The sequence below is a fragment of the Etheostoma spectabile genome, chromosome 7 (genome assembly GCF_008692095.1).
Source record: "Etheostoma spectabile isolate EspeVRDwgs_2016 chromosome 7, UIUC_Espe_1.0, whole genome shotgun sequence".
Classification (NCBI taxonomy): Eukaryota; Metazoa; Chordata; class Actinopteri; order Perciformes; family Percidae; genus Etheostoma; species Etheostoma spectabile.
Genome location: NC_045739.1, coordinates 5,576,131 through 5,593,683, shown reverse-complemented (window position 1 = coordinate 5,593,683; position 17,553 = coordinate 5,576,131). Strand labels below are relative to the sequence as shown.

The 17,553-nt window shown below is 41.9% G+C and overlaps 1 protein-coding gene across 2 annotated transcripts in view; it reads left to right on the top strand.

Moving 5' to 3' along the window:
* Positions 1-17,553, top strand: part of plxnd1 (plexin D1) — a 64,508-nt gene that overhangs the window by 18,161 nt on the left and 28,794 nt on the right. For both annotated transcript variants that reach the window (XM_032520986.1, XM_032520988.1), the window contains exons 7-13: positions 57-165; positions 3,755-3,854; positions 6,153-6,251; positions 7,838-7,927; positions 8,231-8,339; positions 9,354-9,511; positions 13,289-13,434. In XM_032520986.1, the coding sequence (XP_032376877.1) occupies positions 57-165; positions 3,755-3,854; positions 6,153-6,251; positions 7,838-7,927; positions 8,231-8,339; positions 9,354-9,511; positions 13,289-13,434 (811 nt within the window). The remainder of the gene's footprint in view (positions 1-56; positions 166-3,754; positions 3,855-6,152; positions 6,252-7,837; positions 7,928-8,230; positions 8,340-9,353; positions 9,512-13,288; positions 13,435-17,553) is intronic.

Sequence of the window (17,553 nt, the reverse complement as noted above, 5' to 3'; positions counted from 1 at the left end):
TGTGCTATGACAGTGATACCATCTTGAATGCTCGAAACATGCCTTTGTTTCTACAGATCATCTGACTGTTACTGTGGCAATAAAAGTGAATGGCACATTCGTGGTATCTGGGAGCTTCATCATTTACGACTGCGAGAGGACCGGAGCAATACACCCCAAGACGTCGTAAGTCACACATCCATTGTCAACACAGTTAATCTCAAATTCTTGATGATGATGGGATGTTGAGCCAATTTACATCTTCATCCTGATGCCTTTTGTCCAATTTCAAGAAATTTACTCAAGAAATGTAGTTAAGTACAATTTTGACATTTAACATTTACTTGTACTTTATACTTATTCTCCATTACATTCCAGAGGGAAGTTTTGTACGCTTTCCTCACAATGTTTATCTGCGAGCTTAACTTATAGATGTCAGTTTGAGTCTCAAATCATTGTAGATGTACATGATGTAGATATCTGGCAGCTAAAAGAACATCACAGGCTAGTCCCCAACCTGTTCCTGTCATATATTTTCCTCTGCTTTCTATTTAGACCTCAGTGGGTAAATATTGCCGACACGTCCTCTTGGAGGGCTTATTGTGTATTTGGCTTACTCAAGGTTTTTCAGTGCAGGATCAAGTGTTGGATTAATATGCTGTAAACGTTAAGCCAAAGGAAATTGGATATGTATGTCTGGCTGGCCATGTTGGTGTTTGTTATTGTGGAGGACTGTGACTTGGATAGCCTGGTCACAAAGAGGGTTTTCTCATATCTTGAGGCAATCCAGCTGGCTTCCTTTGCATGTTGGACCATGTCAGAGGATCCACTTTATCTGATGGGCAGATTTTAGGCTAAGGGACATTTGTGTGTGTGTGTGTGTGTGTGTGCGTGTGTGTGGTGTGTGTGTGTGTGATATCATTTGGGTGTGTCTCTTTTGTTCACTTTTTGAAAACAGTCCGGAGGTGTGAACACGGCAGTTGCAGGTACATGTGTGCAAGACTGCACCCAAAATGTGCACATAGCCTCGGTGCTCGGCAAGATTCAGGAGTGTGAAATTAGATGGTGGTTTGTTGAAGGTGATAATGAGCAAAGTGCCATTCTCACAGGATGAGCATTGGGCTGCAAACTGCGGGGCTGCTATACTCTGTCTGATTTTAATCACTTTAAGCTGGGTTTTTTTTTTAAATAATCCCTAAAGACTCTTTTGAGCCACTTCTCCACAATAAAACTAGATAGTCTCTTTGATTTCTTCCATCACTTAGGTTTTTTTTCATATCTTACAGCTAAATCCTAAATGTTTTGGGTTTAAAATATTTTATGTCATCTGCATGGGTGAATCAATTTCACATATGAAGTACTCTAAAAGTAAATTACTGCAAAGGGATTGAGTCAAAATAAAGTACACAGAATGTGAGACAATGTCAGCAATGTACCTCTGAATGCTCTGGAATTTTAAACCAGATTTTACAGCGGTAGACTGTATAAAATATTGACGTAGTCTTCGTGACGTCCCCCATAGGTATGTGAAGAGTCAAAATGAAGCTCCGATTGGGCTGCTCCTGGCGGCTCCAGCACCAATCTCTGCAGTGCCTGACGTCGGCACTTTAGCAGTCTGCGTCTCAATGTTGTTAAGTTCTATTATGGGAAATGTAGGATCCAGTATTTTTGGTGCTTTGCCCACACTAAAGACTGAAATTCAGAATGTCTTGGTCTCCTTTGATTCAATTTTGACCAGTATTGTTTTTAATGTCTTCCTTGTGAGTCCACCAAATCAACAAAAGTGTGATTTGAAATCCCTGGAGTGCCCCTTTAACTAGCTGTGAAGCAAGATAAGCATATTAGTAATAAGGAAATATTTTCCACTAACGTAAGGAAAAGAAATTTCATTTAATTTATCATTATCAAGGTAAGCATGGCAGTGTTTATTTTTGGTAAAGTTTGAACAACACATCACCAATCTAGATGAGAGTTACGAGTTTCATCTTTTAGATGTCTTTATTCATACGATAATCGTGTGTTGAATCAGTTTGGATGTTTTTCTCTGTTTGTGTCTGTGTGCGCATGTGTATTTGTGTGTGAAAGAGTTCTCCCATGACCCATTCAAAGTGGTCACTAGGCAGAGTGTTAATGACAACCAGACGATAGCATTCCAGTCTTACCAAACAGCCCAGTACACAACCACCTAACCTGCCCTCTCACATTGCTTCTCTCACTCTCTTCATGTCTGTCAGCCACGCACACGCACACACACACACACACACACACACACACACACACACACACATGCACACACACTCTCTGAATTATTTGCTTTTTCTGTCTCAAGTTTTGGCACTTCTCCTTTAGTTTCCCCCCCTTTCTCCGTATGTCTCTGTCCATTGCCAGCCCTTTCACCGTATCTGTTTGTGACTCCCCCTGAAAACTGGTCTTTTCTTCTGGATGTATTTCTCTTTGACAGAGACGTGATTGAGGATGTGTGTTTAACCGCTGTGTCCACTAAGAGGCCCTGAGAGTGTGAGCCTGACTGTGTATTTTGTGTGTTGTGTGTGTGTGTGTGTGTGTGTGTGTGCGCGCGTGTGCGTGTGTGTGTGTGCTTGGTCATTATGACTCTGGGTGGGCAGTGTCACAGGGCATTCGCTCTCAGTGTTAGGTCAAGCAGAGAGAGACGAGGGTGCAAACAATGTGTGTGTGTGTGTGTGTGTGTGTGTGTGTGTGTGTGTGTGTGTGTGTGTGTGTGTGTGTGTGTGTGTGTGTATAGGTGTTTTAGTAGGACAGAAAGGGAGTCAGGGAAAACAGAAAAGCTGCAGCCGATAAGAGCCTTGAGGGGCCCGTCTGCTTCTAATCAGAACACACACACACACACAAACACACACACACACACATTCACACACATTTCGATTACGTTTCTTCATCCCCTTACACCCATCCCAATCAACTCCCCCCTGTCTAAAGACCCCCTCAGAGTGCTGTTATCACTGGAGGCGCTATCATTCCTAGTGTGGGACATCTGTCGCTTCCTGGAGGCAATTCAGTGACACACACTTGTCTCACACACATATACTGTACAGTGGAGGTGTTTGCGTTCCAGTTAAGGTAGTTTATCTGGAAGAAACACAGTAAACGAACACAGTAAAATCGATAACCCCAACACTGCCTTTATTCTCATCAACTGCACTTCTAACCTTAACTCATAGGCTATCTTAGAGGGTGGATAACCCATATTACAAAACAAATAATTTTCATATTATATTGAGGCGGTGGCAGAAATATCAGAGATTAATATCTCAAAAGCTCAAGAAATGCCAAGTGAGGCTTAGCAGCAACGTTTATTATTGCATATGAGCAAATTTTCATTTTTCAGAAACAGTTAAGCTAAGTTCTTCGTTCAAAAGTAATGTTTTTTGTAACAAACACACGCACAAACACACACACACACACACACACACACACACACACAACACACACACACACACACAAGCTGTGAGTGTTTATAGAGAAGTGCTTTGTTTTATCTCAGCAGATTTAGCCCAGTTGAAACTGTGGAATGAATGTGTCTTCTACTGTGACTAATCATTACTTCCCTTTTATTAAAGCTAAAGCTTTGTTGACTGTAATCAGTTCGGCCTTTAAGTTTGTGCTACATTCGTAACAGGCCAACTATTGCATGTGAACAGATCATGAGGGAGATACAGTGGAGAAAACAGGCCAGATTTAGTTCAATTTTATCCTTGTTTCTCAACTCCTTCCATGTATGTGTGTCCATCTATGCCAGATGTGTGAGCTGCCTGAGCACCAGATGGAAGTGCTACTGGGACCCTGACAAGTATCAATGTGTCTCTAGTAAAGATGAGTCAAAGCACAACCTTCTAGAGGTGAGTAATTCTCTTTTTTCCTTTACAGTAATAGATCAACCAAATAGACGCCTGGAGGATCTCATAATATTAAGATCCTACTAGTCAGATACTCAGATATTAGCCAGAATCTGCTGTCCAAAAACTCCCTGTGTGCTGTAATGATCTGAGTCCAGACGGGTTAGGCAAGAGCAATCATGTGGTAATTCAGTATGAGGTTACAAGTGTCTCAACCACTGTTTGTAGAAATGTTGAAACCTGCTATAAAATCTCAGGAGGTTCTGGTTTAAAATATACCATTTTAAAGCTCTTCTGACTCTTTTGTCAGTTTAGTTTGATATCTCAGCATGGAGAAAAGTAGATTCACTGTGTTCCTATTTTTATAGGGAAGATAGATAGAAGAAGATAAATCTACACCTACATTTACAGCTATGGATTGATATAGCCTTTCATTTTAAGTAGGTAACTGTATAAATGGATTATGTAGATGTATGTTTGGCAATGTACAACCCCATGAGGGTGTAATCTACTCGTCTCTGCTTCACACATCTCATACTGCTCCACTGTAAAAACTTTACAAAAAAACTTTTAAATGGGTGCGATGCGGTTTTTGTTTTCTTGCCATTTGCTCGCATGTTTCTCTATAGAGCTCCCCCTACAGCTTTGGAATAGATATTTTGCAGATCCTATGTTTACTTTTGTCTGACTCCTTGCTCGGTCAGTCTGCCGATTCCTATTTCTCGGTTCCTCTAACAATACTCTCCTAGCTTTCTGCTTCTTTTTTGCTGGCTCAGCCTTTACAATAGTGTGAAAGACTCCATCGCTACCATGTTCTTATAGCTAGCCAGTTCCTGAATGGGGGTGTGTATGTGAGACTTTTTGTTGCAAGGGTGGTTTAGGCCCTAGAATCAAGATGGCCACCATTCAACCCAAAAAAAGTCATATAACCATTCCAATGACTCCAAAGCTAAGATTAATTCAACTAAAAACTGCATAATAACCCTTTAAAACACTGGACAAAAAGCTGTCAAGTTACCATCATTGTAACATCATTCAGAAGTATAATCTCCTGACTTTTGACAGCTTTGTGTTTCTTGCTGATGCTAGTTTAGTGATCAAAGTGATCAATGATCTGCTGATCAATTACATTCAAGAAGATATCATGGCTAAAACTAAATCAGTCATGCACCCACAAATGTGTTACTGTGTCGTATTGTTTTTAAATTGTGTTGTTGTTGCTTGTGATGTTGGTGTACAATGAATAAGTCCCGTCTGGTAATGTAAGAGATAGTGTTCTCTGTTTCCTCCCCAAGGACTAAAGATGTAAATTAGCTCATAACTAACTCTCTGGTACAGCTTAGAAGCTGTTCACTGTCCCTGTTACACAAACAATAATACATACATATTTACATAAATAAAAAGCACACAAATAGTATAAGAAGTTTGGCACAAGTGCACAAAAAGACTGTAAAACTGGGAAAATTATCTACAACAGCCTCATTGAAACAAATTACAGTTCCCAAGATACCACTGTCCTTAGTGCGTGTTCCTGACAACTTCAAGATTAAGTCATTCATTGTATTATTATTCCTGTCCCCTCTGGAGTTTTATTGTCCAGCCAAACTCTATGACCTGTGTGAGGAGGCATCCTCTCAGCAGACTTTGGCCCTGAGGGTGCAGGGGTCCGACTGTGTCCACTCACAGTACTGGCCCCAGTTAGAGGGAAGAGGATATGACTCACAGTCCTCTGGTCAGCTGCTGGTCAAGTGGTCTTGTTCTAGTGTTTTATTGCTTTGAGTGTTTTACATTCCACTTTATATCACAAGACCTACTGAAAAAAAAGGGAAAGAGCTCCATTTGTTAGACAAGTAAAGTAACAAAGACATCATTGCAGTTTTCTAAGCAAATGCGATAAATCCTACTCAGGCGGGCTGCTTCTGATCCCACAAAAACAAACATATTGAAGCACAATAGGCTTGTGCTTTCTAAGTCACTTCCCAATGTTTAAATTGTAGGTTCTTTTTAAACATGAAACTTGATTAGGTATTTGTAATGTAGGTCATAAGGAGATTAGGAGGTGGTTTTTCCTGTTCTGGTGAGTCCATCACAGTGTCCGGTGGGTCTGTTTTTCTAATCCCTCATCGTCTCTCTATTTGAAGCTATTGTTGTGTCCCTCACAGCAAGACTTTACCCCCTCATTTCCTCCTCCTCCAGATAAACAGGACAGGTATTTTGGGTTTGCGGATGTGTGCATGGGAGACATTGTTTTTTTTAACTCCTATATGTCACTTCCTGCCCCTCCACCCCATCTCCTCACAGAATGTGGCTTCCTGTCCCCGCCTGGTTGCCTCAGAGGTTCCTCCATCACCATCAAAAATGGCCCAAGACTTTACCATATCCCTCAGCAACATCCAGGAGGTACGCCAGACAACCTCCAGCTATGGAGCTAGACTTGGACTTTGTCCAATATGCATGTTGTGAAAATGATTGGACTAAAACAGAAGCATATGGTGTGTTTGCTTCAAGCTGAGTTAATAAACACAGGTGGATATTTGTGTGCTGTGATTTGGGTCAATGAATGAGCAAAACCTGAGTTTGGGCGTTCTCTATGTTATAAGACGGAGATGAAAATGAAGAATGACCGAGTATCTTTATGCTTATGTTGCTCACGGCTCAGCTGTCTGAGCCCAGCATGCCTCTGGTATCTAACTGTGTCTAGCTGAGTTGTGTCTTCGTCAGCACAGTGTACAATGTGCAGTCAGTGTGAGGCAGCGCATGCGGCAGGAGCTTTATTTCACTTGTGTTCGTTTTATATTCAGCAAGTCTTTCCAGATCTTTTTTTTAAAACTCCTATTCTCATCCTTAATCCACGCTGAGTGAGTCAGGCGCTGATCCTGCATCACTGATGAGGACACAACTGGGATACTCCAAAAATTCCAGAGCTGACTAGTTGTCAGCTGTGGTCAGTCACACACCTAACCCTGGCTGGCATTTGGAGCTCTCTCCTGGAGTGTTGCTATGGTCACAGACATTGAGTCACATACAGACACACACACATACACACACAGACACACAGACACACACACACACACACACACACACACACACTCACACACTCACACACTTCCCCTGGGAAGCCTGGATGTGACTGGCTGTTCATACAACTCTTTATTAGGATCGTTTTTACATATTTATGTTGTTTGAAAAATGTCTTCATCTTGTCAGCAAGTCAACACAGCAGGGAATGTGGCGTGAGAAGCATCAATTGCTTAGACAGTTCTGGAATTTGGGGTGAATTTTAGTTTGGTTCCCACACTTTCCTTTGGACAAACCTTAAAATAAATAGACTTAACTGTCATAAACATGAAGCAACAAGCAAGTGCTTCTAAGTTTGTCCTCCAGTATCTATTAGTTCTTAGACTGAACGTAAGAGCAGGGAAAATTTCAGTTTGTGGTATGTTAAAGTTTTTTTCTGGGGAAAAAAGAAACCTGCCAGAAGCCAAAAATATCCAGCTTCACTGGTGTCAAAAAGCACAAAAAAATAGTAAAGTCCTGGAGAGGGCGATACAAGTAGACCAATTTAAGATGGCTGGATTCTCTTTTACTGCTCTTACCTAGGTTAGCTTCTTTATGGTCATACCGTCACATATCTTGGCTCAGTTAAACTCACTGCTCTGATTTGATCAAGAATGAATTTGTATTCATTACTTTGGCTCCCATATGACTTGCAGAGGTGTGGGAGTCCAGATGTTTATGAATATGAATTTTCAATGGATTGTATAATTTCCTGGCAGGGACAATTATTGTGGGTTATTTTGGTTTCCTGGTACTCATTTTGAGTTGTCAATTGTTACCGGACACGTTTGAGAGAGCATTTTCATTGCAGACGTTTGAGTTGGGTACTAAAGCAATGGTCATGTCATTTTGAGAACAGCATGATATCACAGATTGCTCACTTGTTATTGTTGAAATATGTTGTTTAAAATAAGTGCTTTGCATAACAGAGGGAGGACCTGGAGTGTGACTTTGGGACAGAGCGGCGATTTGAGGCTACATGGCTGAACAGCTCGGCTGTTAGGTGCAGCGGAGTAACAGTGAGTACAGGCAATGACCTATCTAATTTTCCAAGTATGACTAAAGATCAGATAAGCTGTTGCTCAGTTACTGTGCATTTACTGGTTCATTGTATTCATTATTGGACAATTTAAGCCTAGTTTGTAACTGTTTTTATTGCAGTTGTTTAAAACCCTTGATTATAAGTTGACTAAGAACCCATTATTATCTAGAGCAACAGCAAGAGAGAGTAAATGCATGTAGAGGCAAATTGACAAACTTTCACACTGAGGAGATCCACAATCTGTTTTATTGTTGCCCCCTACTTTTTTTTTCCCATGTAGCTGTCTACTAATCAGAGGAGCCAGGTTTACTACCTCAACCTGAAGAGGAGAGGATACTTTAGTCCGCAGGGGGAGGACGTCTTTGTCGACAGCCCTCAGCCCATGAGAGGTAAGACATTGTTATGTATACTTACATCTGCTACGCTTCAGCTATTTTCTCAGCTCTCCTGTATTTTCAGCATAATTAGAAACTACAAAAACAAGAAAAAATCTGACATAGCTGCCAGCGTTGCTCACCTGTGCACAAATGTTTTTTCTGATGAGACTGGTGGAATTGATTAAACCTGGAAGAAAATTAAGAATTGCTTACAGGGACAAACAGTTCTAGACTGCCTTTCACAACACAACACATAATTTGCCAAATAGTAATTTACCATAATATCATATTCTGCTACCATCTAATTACACATAATGACTATAGAACATGGGCGCTGCAATTTAAGGTGTTATCAATGCCCCTTACAAGCCATGTCCATATGTATTGTTGCAAATACAATTTAAGCTCCATGACAATGGTGAGATGATGGAAAGTGACCCGCATGTTGTTGAACTCGGCATGTTGTTTATAATGCAGCTACATGCCAACCCTTGTCTATCCCAGTCCCAGATGTGCCGTTTGCAGACCATGTGTCTAGCATGTGAACAGCAGCCCTGGGCCTCTGACAAACACTCTGCACTGTTAAGGACATGACGTTGGCTTCATAACATGCAGAATCATCACATTTATAAAAATGCACACACAAACACACACGCACAAACACACACTGCAATATGCACACAAAATGTATGCACAGATGCACATGCAGTGATACAAATGGGATTTCTCACTGGGAGGCACATTGGAACATGAACATAATCATCTGTTTCTTGCTGGCTTTGTTCTCCTCCACTCCTTTTGCTCTCTTTTTTTCCTGGTTTATTTTTATAGCCGTGAATATATCATCCTGCAAATGCTTATGCTGTTTATACAGAGCATGCAGCCCATGTGGTTCATATCAGCTATAAAAGATTTTTTGAATTCTACAGTACCTTAAATTTACCAGAAAAGGCAAACGCAGACCTGAAATGGTGTATTACAATAATTGCCTCTCTGTTTCTCCCCGATCTCTCCTCCTCCCACTAGTGGAGGTGTACAACTGTGGAGTGGGTAGTTCAGACTGCTCCCAGTGCTGGGGCCGGGAGGATCAGGGCCACCTCTGTGGCTGGTGTGAAAATAGCTGCAGGCCGAGGGATGACTGCCAGTCAATCAGGGATCAATGTCCAGCTCCTGAAATTCACAAGGTAAGATGAATGCAGGCTAGAAATAGTTGCATTAATACTGCCCACCGCCTTTCTGTTGCCTCAAGGCTCTATTTTCAAGCCATGAAATGGTGAATTATGGGGTCACTCACATGGTGCGGTGCCTCATGCCCTGTCTGTCCAGCATCAGCTGCTGAGGGAGTATTTGAATAGAGTCTCAATAAAGCAGTTCACTCAGTAATAACACTCACTTAGCCACAGCCCTCAAGGGACACAGTGGAGTCAATCTGCAGTCACTCAGAAGGGCATGGGAACACCTTTTGCCCTGTGGAACTACAATATGAGTGTAAACTATGTGAAAGGTTTATATGTGTAAAGCTCTTTATGTAGAAACCCACAGAAAATAAAACAAACAAATAAAAACCAGAAAGGGTTTTAGATTTGTAACTACAAAAGTGAAAACACACAGGGGCGCCTGGGTAGCTCGCCTGGTGGAGTGCGCGCCCATGGGTTGGGGTTCACTCCTCCACGCAGCAGCCACAGGTTCAACTTCGACCTGTGGCCCTTTGCTGCATGTCATTCCCCCTCTTTCTTCCCTTTCGTGTCTTCATCTGTCCAGGCCTACAATGCCCAAAAAATAATCTTAAATTCAATAAAAAAAATTAAATTAAAAAAACACACAGGATCTGAGTGCGGTCACATAAAAATGGTCATTACGATTAACGGCATGGCCTTTCATTAAACTGTTTATGGAGCTTATTTGCATGCATTGCTTGTCAAGTTGTAATGGGAGTGTGTTTAGAGCCGTCTTTCAAACCTTTTCTGCCACTAATAAACCTTATATCAGCACAGCAACCGTAGGCAGTCACGGGAAGCACGGCTCACATGATACCCAGTCAGCTTGAACTTCCTGTAGATAAAACCTGGTCAGCCCAGGAGAATAAGCAAGCAAAACAAAGCAGACGGACATACACACTCTCTTTTTCTCTCTCACACACACACATACACAAAATATTTCACACAAATAGGCCATATTGAAGCATTCACGATTATCCCTCATTCTTTGTAGCTGTCAGCATACTGTGACTAACAGGATGCTCTGTGAGGGTCTAACTTATATGGACTATGTGGACTATGTGGACGTGACTGAAGTTAGCCGGGATGAGATGCCGTATGCGTGGGTAGACCATTGTTGCAATACTCTCTCTTACTCTCTCTATTGCTCACTCTCACACGCACACACACAGGCACCCACACACGCACGCACGCATGTACACACACACACACACACACACACACTCACACACTCAAACTGGCTCTCTCGGGAGAGCTGGTTGGAGAGAGGATACTGGGGGTTGTGGTTCTGCGTAGTGTATGATGCAATGCTTTGGCAGCCATGTTTTCCCAGAGAATCCACAGGGGTTTGAGCCAGAGTACTTAGGCTTACAGAGGATAGATCAACTCTCCCTAAACATTCACACGCACACACGCACACGCATACACACACACACACACACACACACACACACATACACACATACCGAAGCAGCTTGTTGTTGTATAGACCTAGTGACTGTGTGTACAACAAAGTTAATTAAATGTTTTTCTTGCTGTCCTTTTTCACATGCAATCTCTGTCACAAGCACCACAATATCAATAATGCAATAAACTTTGAAAACTTTCAAAATTGAACCTAATTGGGAAAAATGCTCTCTATTCAATGCAGTGACGTAAGACAATGGAGACATTTATCATATCCTCAGGCCCTTTATTATCATGTTGTGAGGGCCATTTCACTGTTTAAAAAAACAATGATTAGACGTACTTCGGCGTCAAAAACAGGAACTGCCAAACATAGTTTATCCACAACATGAAAAGAAAGAGAGAACAGAGGGATCTGGGTGAGACATAAATGGTTTGAGAGAGAGGATGGAGAGGGGTACAGTATAGTGAGAAGCCTTTTCCTGTTTTTGTCCTCACATCCTCCTTGATTAGTGTGATGCAGTGGAACTGGAGGGAGGAGAGAAAGATGAATGCTCTGGCCTCACAGAGATCTATTCGGAACAAGAAAATAAAAATAAAACATACGGATTTAATCTGTTAGGTAGTTTCAAGCGCAGGTGGCATATCTGCATGTACAATATTTATATATAAGTATATAACATTTTTTTATTTCAATACAAGGATGTAGAATAATTTAGTCCTCAAATGCGTTTCATAGCTCCAACATTCCTTGTTGTTGGAGTATACTTTTCGCAGAGACCCATTCACACCCTGTGATCTCCCTGGAGGCTTGGCAGAGTTTGCGCTGTAAATCAAGATTCACATACTTGTAAGAGGTGTAAATGAACAGCATGCCAGCTGATGTTTATGTCTATGCTCAATGGCACCACAGAGACACACTAGGTGCTATGAGACGCATAGTGATGATAAATAACTCTGCTTACTGCAGAGCTCTGTAGAGACGGTGGGTGCTTTTCATTTGTCTGCCATGCTACAGTATTTATGTATACGTGCTCATGCATGCATTTAAGTCGTTGGGCATTACATGTGTATGAAGGAATGTGGATGTGTTTTTTTGTCAAAGGAAGTGTATATATATACTCTATATGTAGGCACAGGGTGGTAACACTTGATATCTAAATGCACAAAAACATTTGCATTTTTTCCTGTGGCGTAGTTCCCACAGAAATACTGTAAGTATTGGGTTGGTTTATTTTCACACAATATTAAAAATAATGCACTCTTTCTTTACTTAACTGCCTTCCCATTTTAGCTGCGAAAAAATGGTTTATTTATCTGCGCTGTCACTCTTGCAGGCTTCAAATTATCTGTATGCAGAGCCAAACCTTGTTCCCTCACCTAGACCAAACAGAAGGGCTGTTTTCATTCTCAAGCTTGGTTTGTGATAGAGCCAGAGACGGGCTAATAACACAGAGGGGTCACACTGACCTCAGCGCAGCCAGGGGGTCATTCAGAAAAGCATGTACGCAGCTGGGCTAGCTGTGCTACAGTGGCAAAATGAGGGTAGATTGCTTCTGTCTGGGCGTCGGAGATGCTATCTCTGAAGCTGTGTTTGCGTGGTGACTTGAGAGGGGACTATTCTATCTTTTCTTTCCGTGGCTCTTGAATGTAGTATGTATAATATAGTTTAGAGACCAAAGGCAAGGGCTGAAATGATGCGTGTGAGAATGCCTCTGAACAACGGCATAAATGGGACTAAGGAATTTGACAGAGCAGACACAGGATAACAGATGAAAGGGAATAGCGCTGTATTCATTTCCCTGTTGAGGCTTTGCTCTCTCACCACTACCATCAGTATTCACTCTCCTCTCGACACTCAGTTCTCTAAATTGCCTCCCCACTCATCCACCTTTCTGCTGTGCTCTCCACCTCGCTTCTCCAGCCCTTTCTCTCTCACTCTGTCTGTCTCCTGCGGGGTGTGAAGGGGGCTCTTAGGCTGCTCTTTATTTGCATGTGCTGTAGAGGATTAGAAGCTGAAGAGTCTCAGACTGGCACAGTTAAGAGTCTGCTTTGCGCGTGTGTGTATACACCTAAACTGTGTGTCAATTATATTAGATCACAGTCTTCAGCAGAAGAATACTTACACAGGCCACTTGTCCTTATCTCTCTGTGTGGCACCCTCCATGTCAGCATCAGAGACAGCATCTCCATTCTCTTAATTCTCTGTCACACCCGTCATCAGTGGAACATTTTAAGGGAGATAATCTACTTACAAGCTCTAATGTATTGTGCACATTACGGCTTTTCACAGGCTTTTCTTTCCCCATGTTTATTACTTCATTTTGTCTTTGTCAGATCTCTCCCCTGAGCGGTCCATTGGAAGGAGGCACCCTGCTGACAGTACAGGGCAGGAACCTGGGACGGAGGGCTGGAGCAGTAAAGGTCTCTATTGGAGAGGTGCTATGTACTCTCCAGCCTGAGCTCTACATTGTCTCTGTAGAGTAAGTACTATAACACATGGCTTAATTATGATTCACAAATTTGCATATATAGAGTTATGTCAATTGTTCCTGAAGTGTTTGCTAAAGCATAACAGTGTGCAAACACTTTTTTCCCTTTGTACTTATTTGATTATGTTTTACATCATCTACATTGTCTGAACGACAAGCTGCGTGTGACAAGTGCACATCCTATTCAGAACACCATTTATATTTAAAATGTTTCTAAAATAAGCAGTTGTGCTGCAATTAAGACTGCAGAGATGACAGCTTACAATTACATGTTGTCATGGTAACCTGACGTGCACTCAGCCAGGTGAGTGGTCAGGTGGACAGCAGGCAGAAATAGAGATACAGATACGGAACTGATTTGTCAAAGATAATAAGCCTTAAAGGAAAATGCCTCAGTTTGTTGAAACAGGGTTATTTACCGTCTCCTCTATATTTATATAAGTGGGAAAACACATTTTTGTCTCAGTGCATGCATTGTATTAGTCCAGCAGGGACTGCTAGCTTAGCTTAGCTTAGTAAATGGAATCAAATGTTGCTGGTTAGCATGTCATGAGTAAAAGTGACCCAACAAGAACAAAAACCAAACCTAATTACTTCTTGTGGCCTGCATTTTCACAACGAGTACAGATAGCAATGCAGATTAAGACTAGACGATATCCTAGGCAGATATTGGACTATATTGGGTGGGCACCGAGATTTCACACAGCACCTAAAAACCCCCAACTTCCGTCAGCATACCGGCGTGAATATTAGCTGGCTATTTTTCCTACAGTAGACAGTGAATGGCGATGAATATGGTGGACTTTACGAGAGACAAAGAGGATGACGTTTCAGATGGTCAAGATCCAGAAGCATACCTCTGATATCTCTGCGCCTGAGTAGCAGGGCTTTGGATGTAGCTTACTTCCACCCAATATACTACTATTTTTTGTGACACTTCTATTTTTTGTGACTGTTACTGCCACTATTCATTTTAACCCCAACCGGTCGTCAGACACCGCCTACCAAGAACCTGGGTCTGTCCGAGGTTTCTGCCTAAAAGGAAGTTTTTCCTCGCCACTGTCGCACTGTTGCTTGCTCTGGAGGAAACTACTAGAACTGTTGGGTCCTTGTAAATTCTGGAGTGTGGTCTAGACCTACTCTATCTGTAAAGTGTCTCGAGATAACTCTTGTTATGAATTGATACTATAAATAAAATTTAATTGAGTTGAATTATACTGTAGTCCCAAGTCAATATCTGCCTAGGAAATCATCTAGTCTTAATCTGCATTGCTATTTGTACTCGTTGTGAATACGCAGGCCACAACAAGTAATTAGGTTTTGTTATCCTTGTTGTTGGGTCACTTTTACTCATGACATGATAACAACGTAGCAACATAGGATTCCTATTACTATGCTAAGATAAGCTAGTGGTGGTGCTGCTGGACTAAGACAATGCATGCACTGATACAATAATGAGTTTGCCCACCTATAAGTATAGATAAATATAAATATAAAAAAGATGGTGAACAGGGCATGAAGTTCACTTTTTTGACCACCTGCCACAGTGGTGTGTGGATTTAAAAATCCACCCGCCACTTTTTTTGCCTTTTTCAAGGTAAAAACAGGAATTTCTGTGTCTCTATGAGCCTACTCATGGACATTGCACCATTGCTGTAGTAGGGGGGCCGGACTGGGATACAGTTTAATAAAGTACTTATTGGACTTTAACTTATCATTGCACCTTCAATAATGTAGCTGTCCTCAACTTAGGTCATGCTGTACATCTCACATGCGGTTTTTCCTGCATCCACCGTGTGTGATTGTGTGTGTGCGCGTCAGTCGCAGGGGGAACGGAGCAGCAGCCCTTGTAACGACTTTTTAGTGAAAAAACGTTACAGCGTTCAGTGATGTTAAAATGTTTACAGGTTGGCAGGATGTCTTTCGCTGTACATTTTGATGGTGAGATTTTCGAGTCACAAACGTCTCGTCTTCATATCAGAAACAAGGAAATGAATTGGACCCGTTCTCACTCCCGCTGGGTCAGTGGCTGCACGTGGGACTGCTGGGATTGTCGCAAGTAATGAAAATGCGGTAGGGGGCACTGGCTGTCAATCAGTGTCTTCCTGTGATTGGTCTGGGCCTGTAAGCGACTGCGTACCCTGCCTACTGATAGTTAAGCATCTGAATTACTCAATTCTCATTAGCTACCAGCCAACGTGGCAGGTAGATTGACAGTGTTACCCGCCAATTGCAAAATTCACCCGCATTTGGCGGGTGGGCGGGTGGTAATTTCATGCCCTGACAGTGAATGATAACCACATGTCAACAAAGGTGGCATATTTGTTTAAAGAAATTCTGGCATGTTTTTCCATTTATAGGTTTTGGGGAGTTCTGTAGCAAATATGAACAATAGTTGTAGTAAGTCTTTTGTGGCTCCAAAGGGAGACAATAAGTTTAAAAATATAAAAACTGCGGGTGAGAAGTTAGAAAGAAGTCATCTTACCAGACCTCTGTAGCCCGCTCTTAAACTCTGCTTGAGGCTAAAAGCTTGAGGAAAAATTAGCCGCTACTATCATAACACCCAAAAATCTCCAACCACGCTTCTCACAAATCACCATCATAGATAATTAGCCTCCTGCACTTCCACAAGTCTTGAAAATAGAACGTCAACCATCCCGCAAGGTTTAGTTTTCATGTATTCATGAGGCTTATTTTCACAAATATTATTATGCAGCACACATCTCATTTTAATTGACTCCATAGCCATCCCTCCGTAGCTCAGGGACCATCACACTGTCACCATGGAGACAGCAGGACCCCACTTTAACTCTGGCAAAGTAGACCTCAATGAAAGTCAGTAACTCTACAGTTACATCCAAACTTCCATTCAGTATCTGTAATGTTCCTTGAATGGAATTGTTTATCTGGTCTTGCTCCACTGAAGCCGATCATTGTATTAAGACCAGTTAAAGGGTGACCTGCGGGTCTTACCTGTCACTCCAGCTCCCTGACACATTTCACAAAGTATGTCAAAAACAGCGAATCACATTTCACTCCAGAGGTGTTCTCATCTGGTGTCGTCATTCCTCATTGGCTCCCGAGGCCGGTTGTTATGACAGCAGAGCATATCCTCATTGCGGGAAGTGGCACTGACAAATCATAACACATCCGTGCATCTGACAATGTCAGGACATTTGACTTTCATAAACATTCATACATCTTTACATTCCTATCCTTGTTGGAACCTCATGTTGATTAGATTATACATGATCATCCCTTAAAGCTCTTACAGTCACCCTTATTTTAAACCTTATTTAGAAAAAAAGACTCTTGAAGATGTAAGGACTAAAAAGAGCAACCCTGTTAACAAAAAATATTCACATTCAGAAAATCTAAAATTCAAACTGTTTCTTGCACAAATGCCACACACACACACACACACACACACACACACACACACACACACCGGCGTGTGACCTCATTTAGCATGCCTGTTGAGACAGGTGTCTGCTCGTGTGCTGAGAGGTGAAAGTTCACAGCTGTGTGCCACAAGAAGAATGTGCAGCACTGGAGAGACTGTGGTCCACTCACTCGGTGTCAACATTTTAATTAATGGCACAGTCAGCCTAGGCACACCTCATTTACTGGAGTACCTCTCTAGATTTTTGGCTCAGGTCCTTCTTGCTGCCCTCTGTAACATTTTCATACGAGCCTTGAGTGGCCTTCGCCCTGTCTATTTAGATTCACCGCAGACAACACTCTCATCCAAACGCTCCCAGACATGATTGATAATGATTGTTTTTCATCCATTCAGGGGAAATGATCAGAGACATGTTCAAAACTAGACAAAATATCCTTCTCTGAAACCCATAAATATCTCTGCGGTGCTGGAATGTGGAGCAGGGGTCATTCCAGCCGCTATCTGCTCAGGGAAGTCTGCATGTCCTTTAAATGGGATCACACTGCATCTACATCACACACACACACATACACAAACACATAAAAACACATACACACACCAGGGCATCTGTAAGTCTGCAAACATCTTCAGTTTTCTCGAAAACGGCCTTAAAAAGTATTTCATTAAATTTGCAAGTCATTTTTGGATGTCTTTGTTTGTAATAGCGG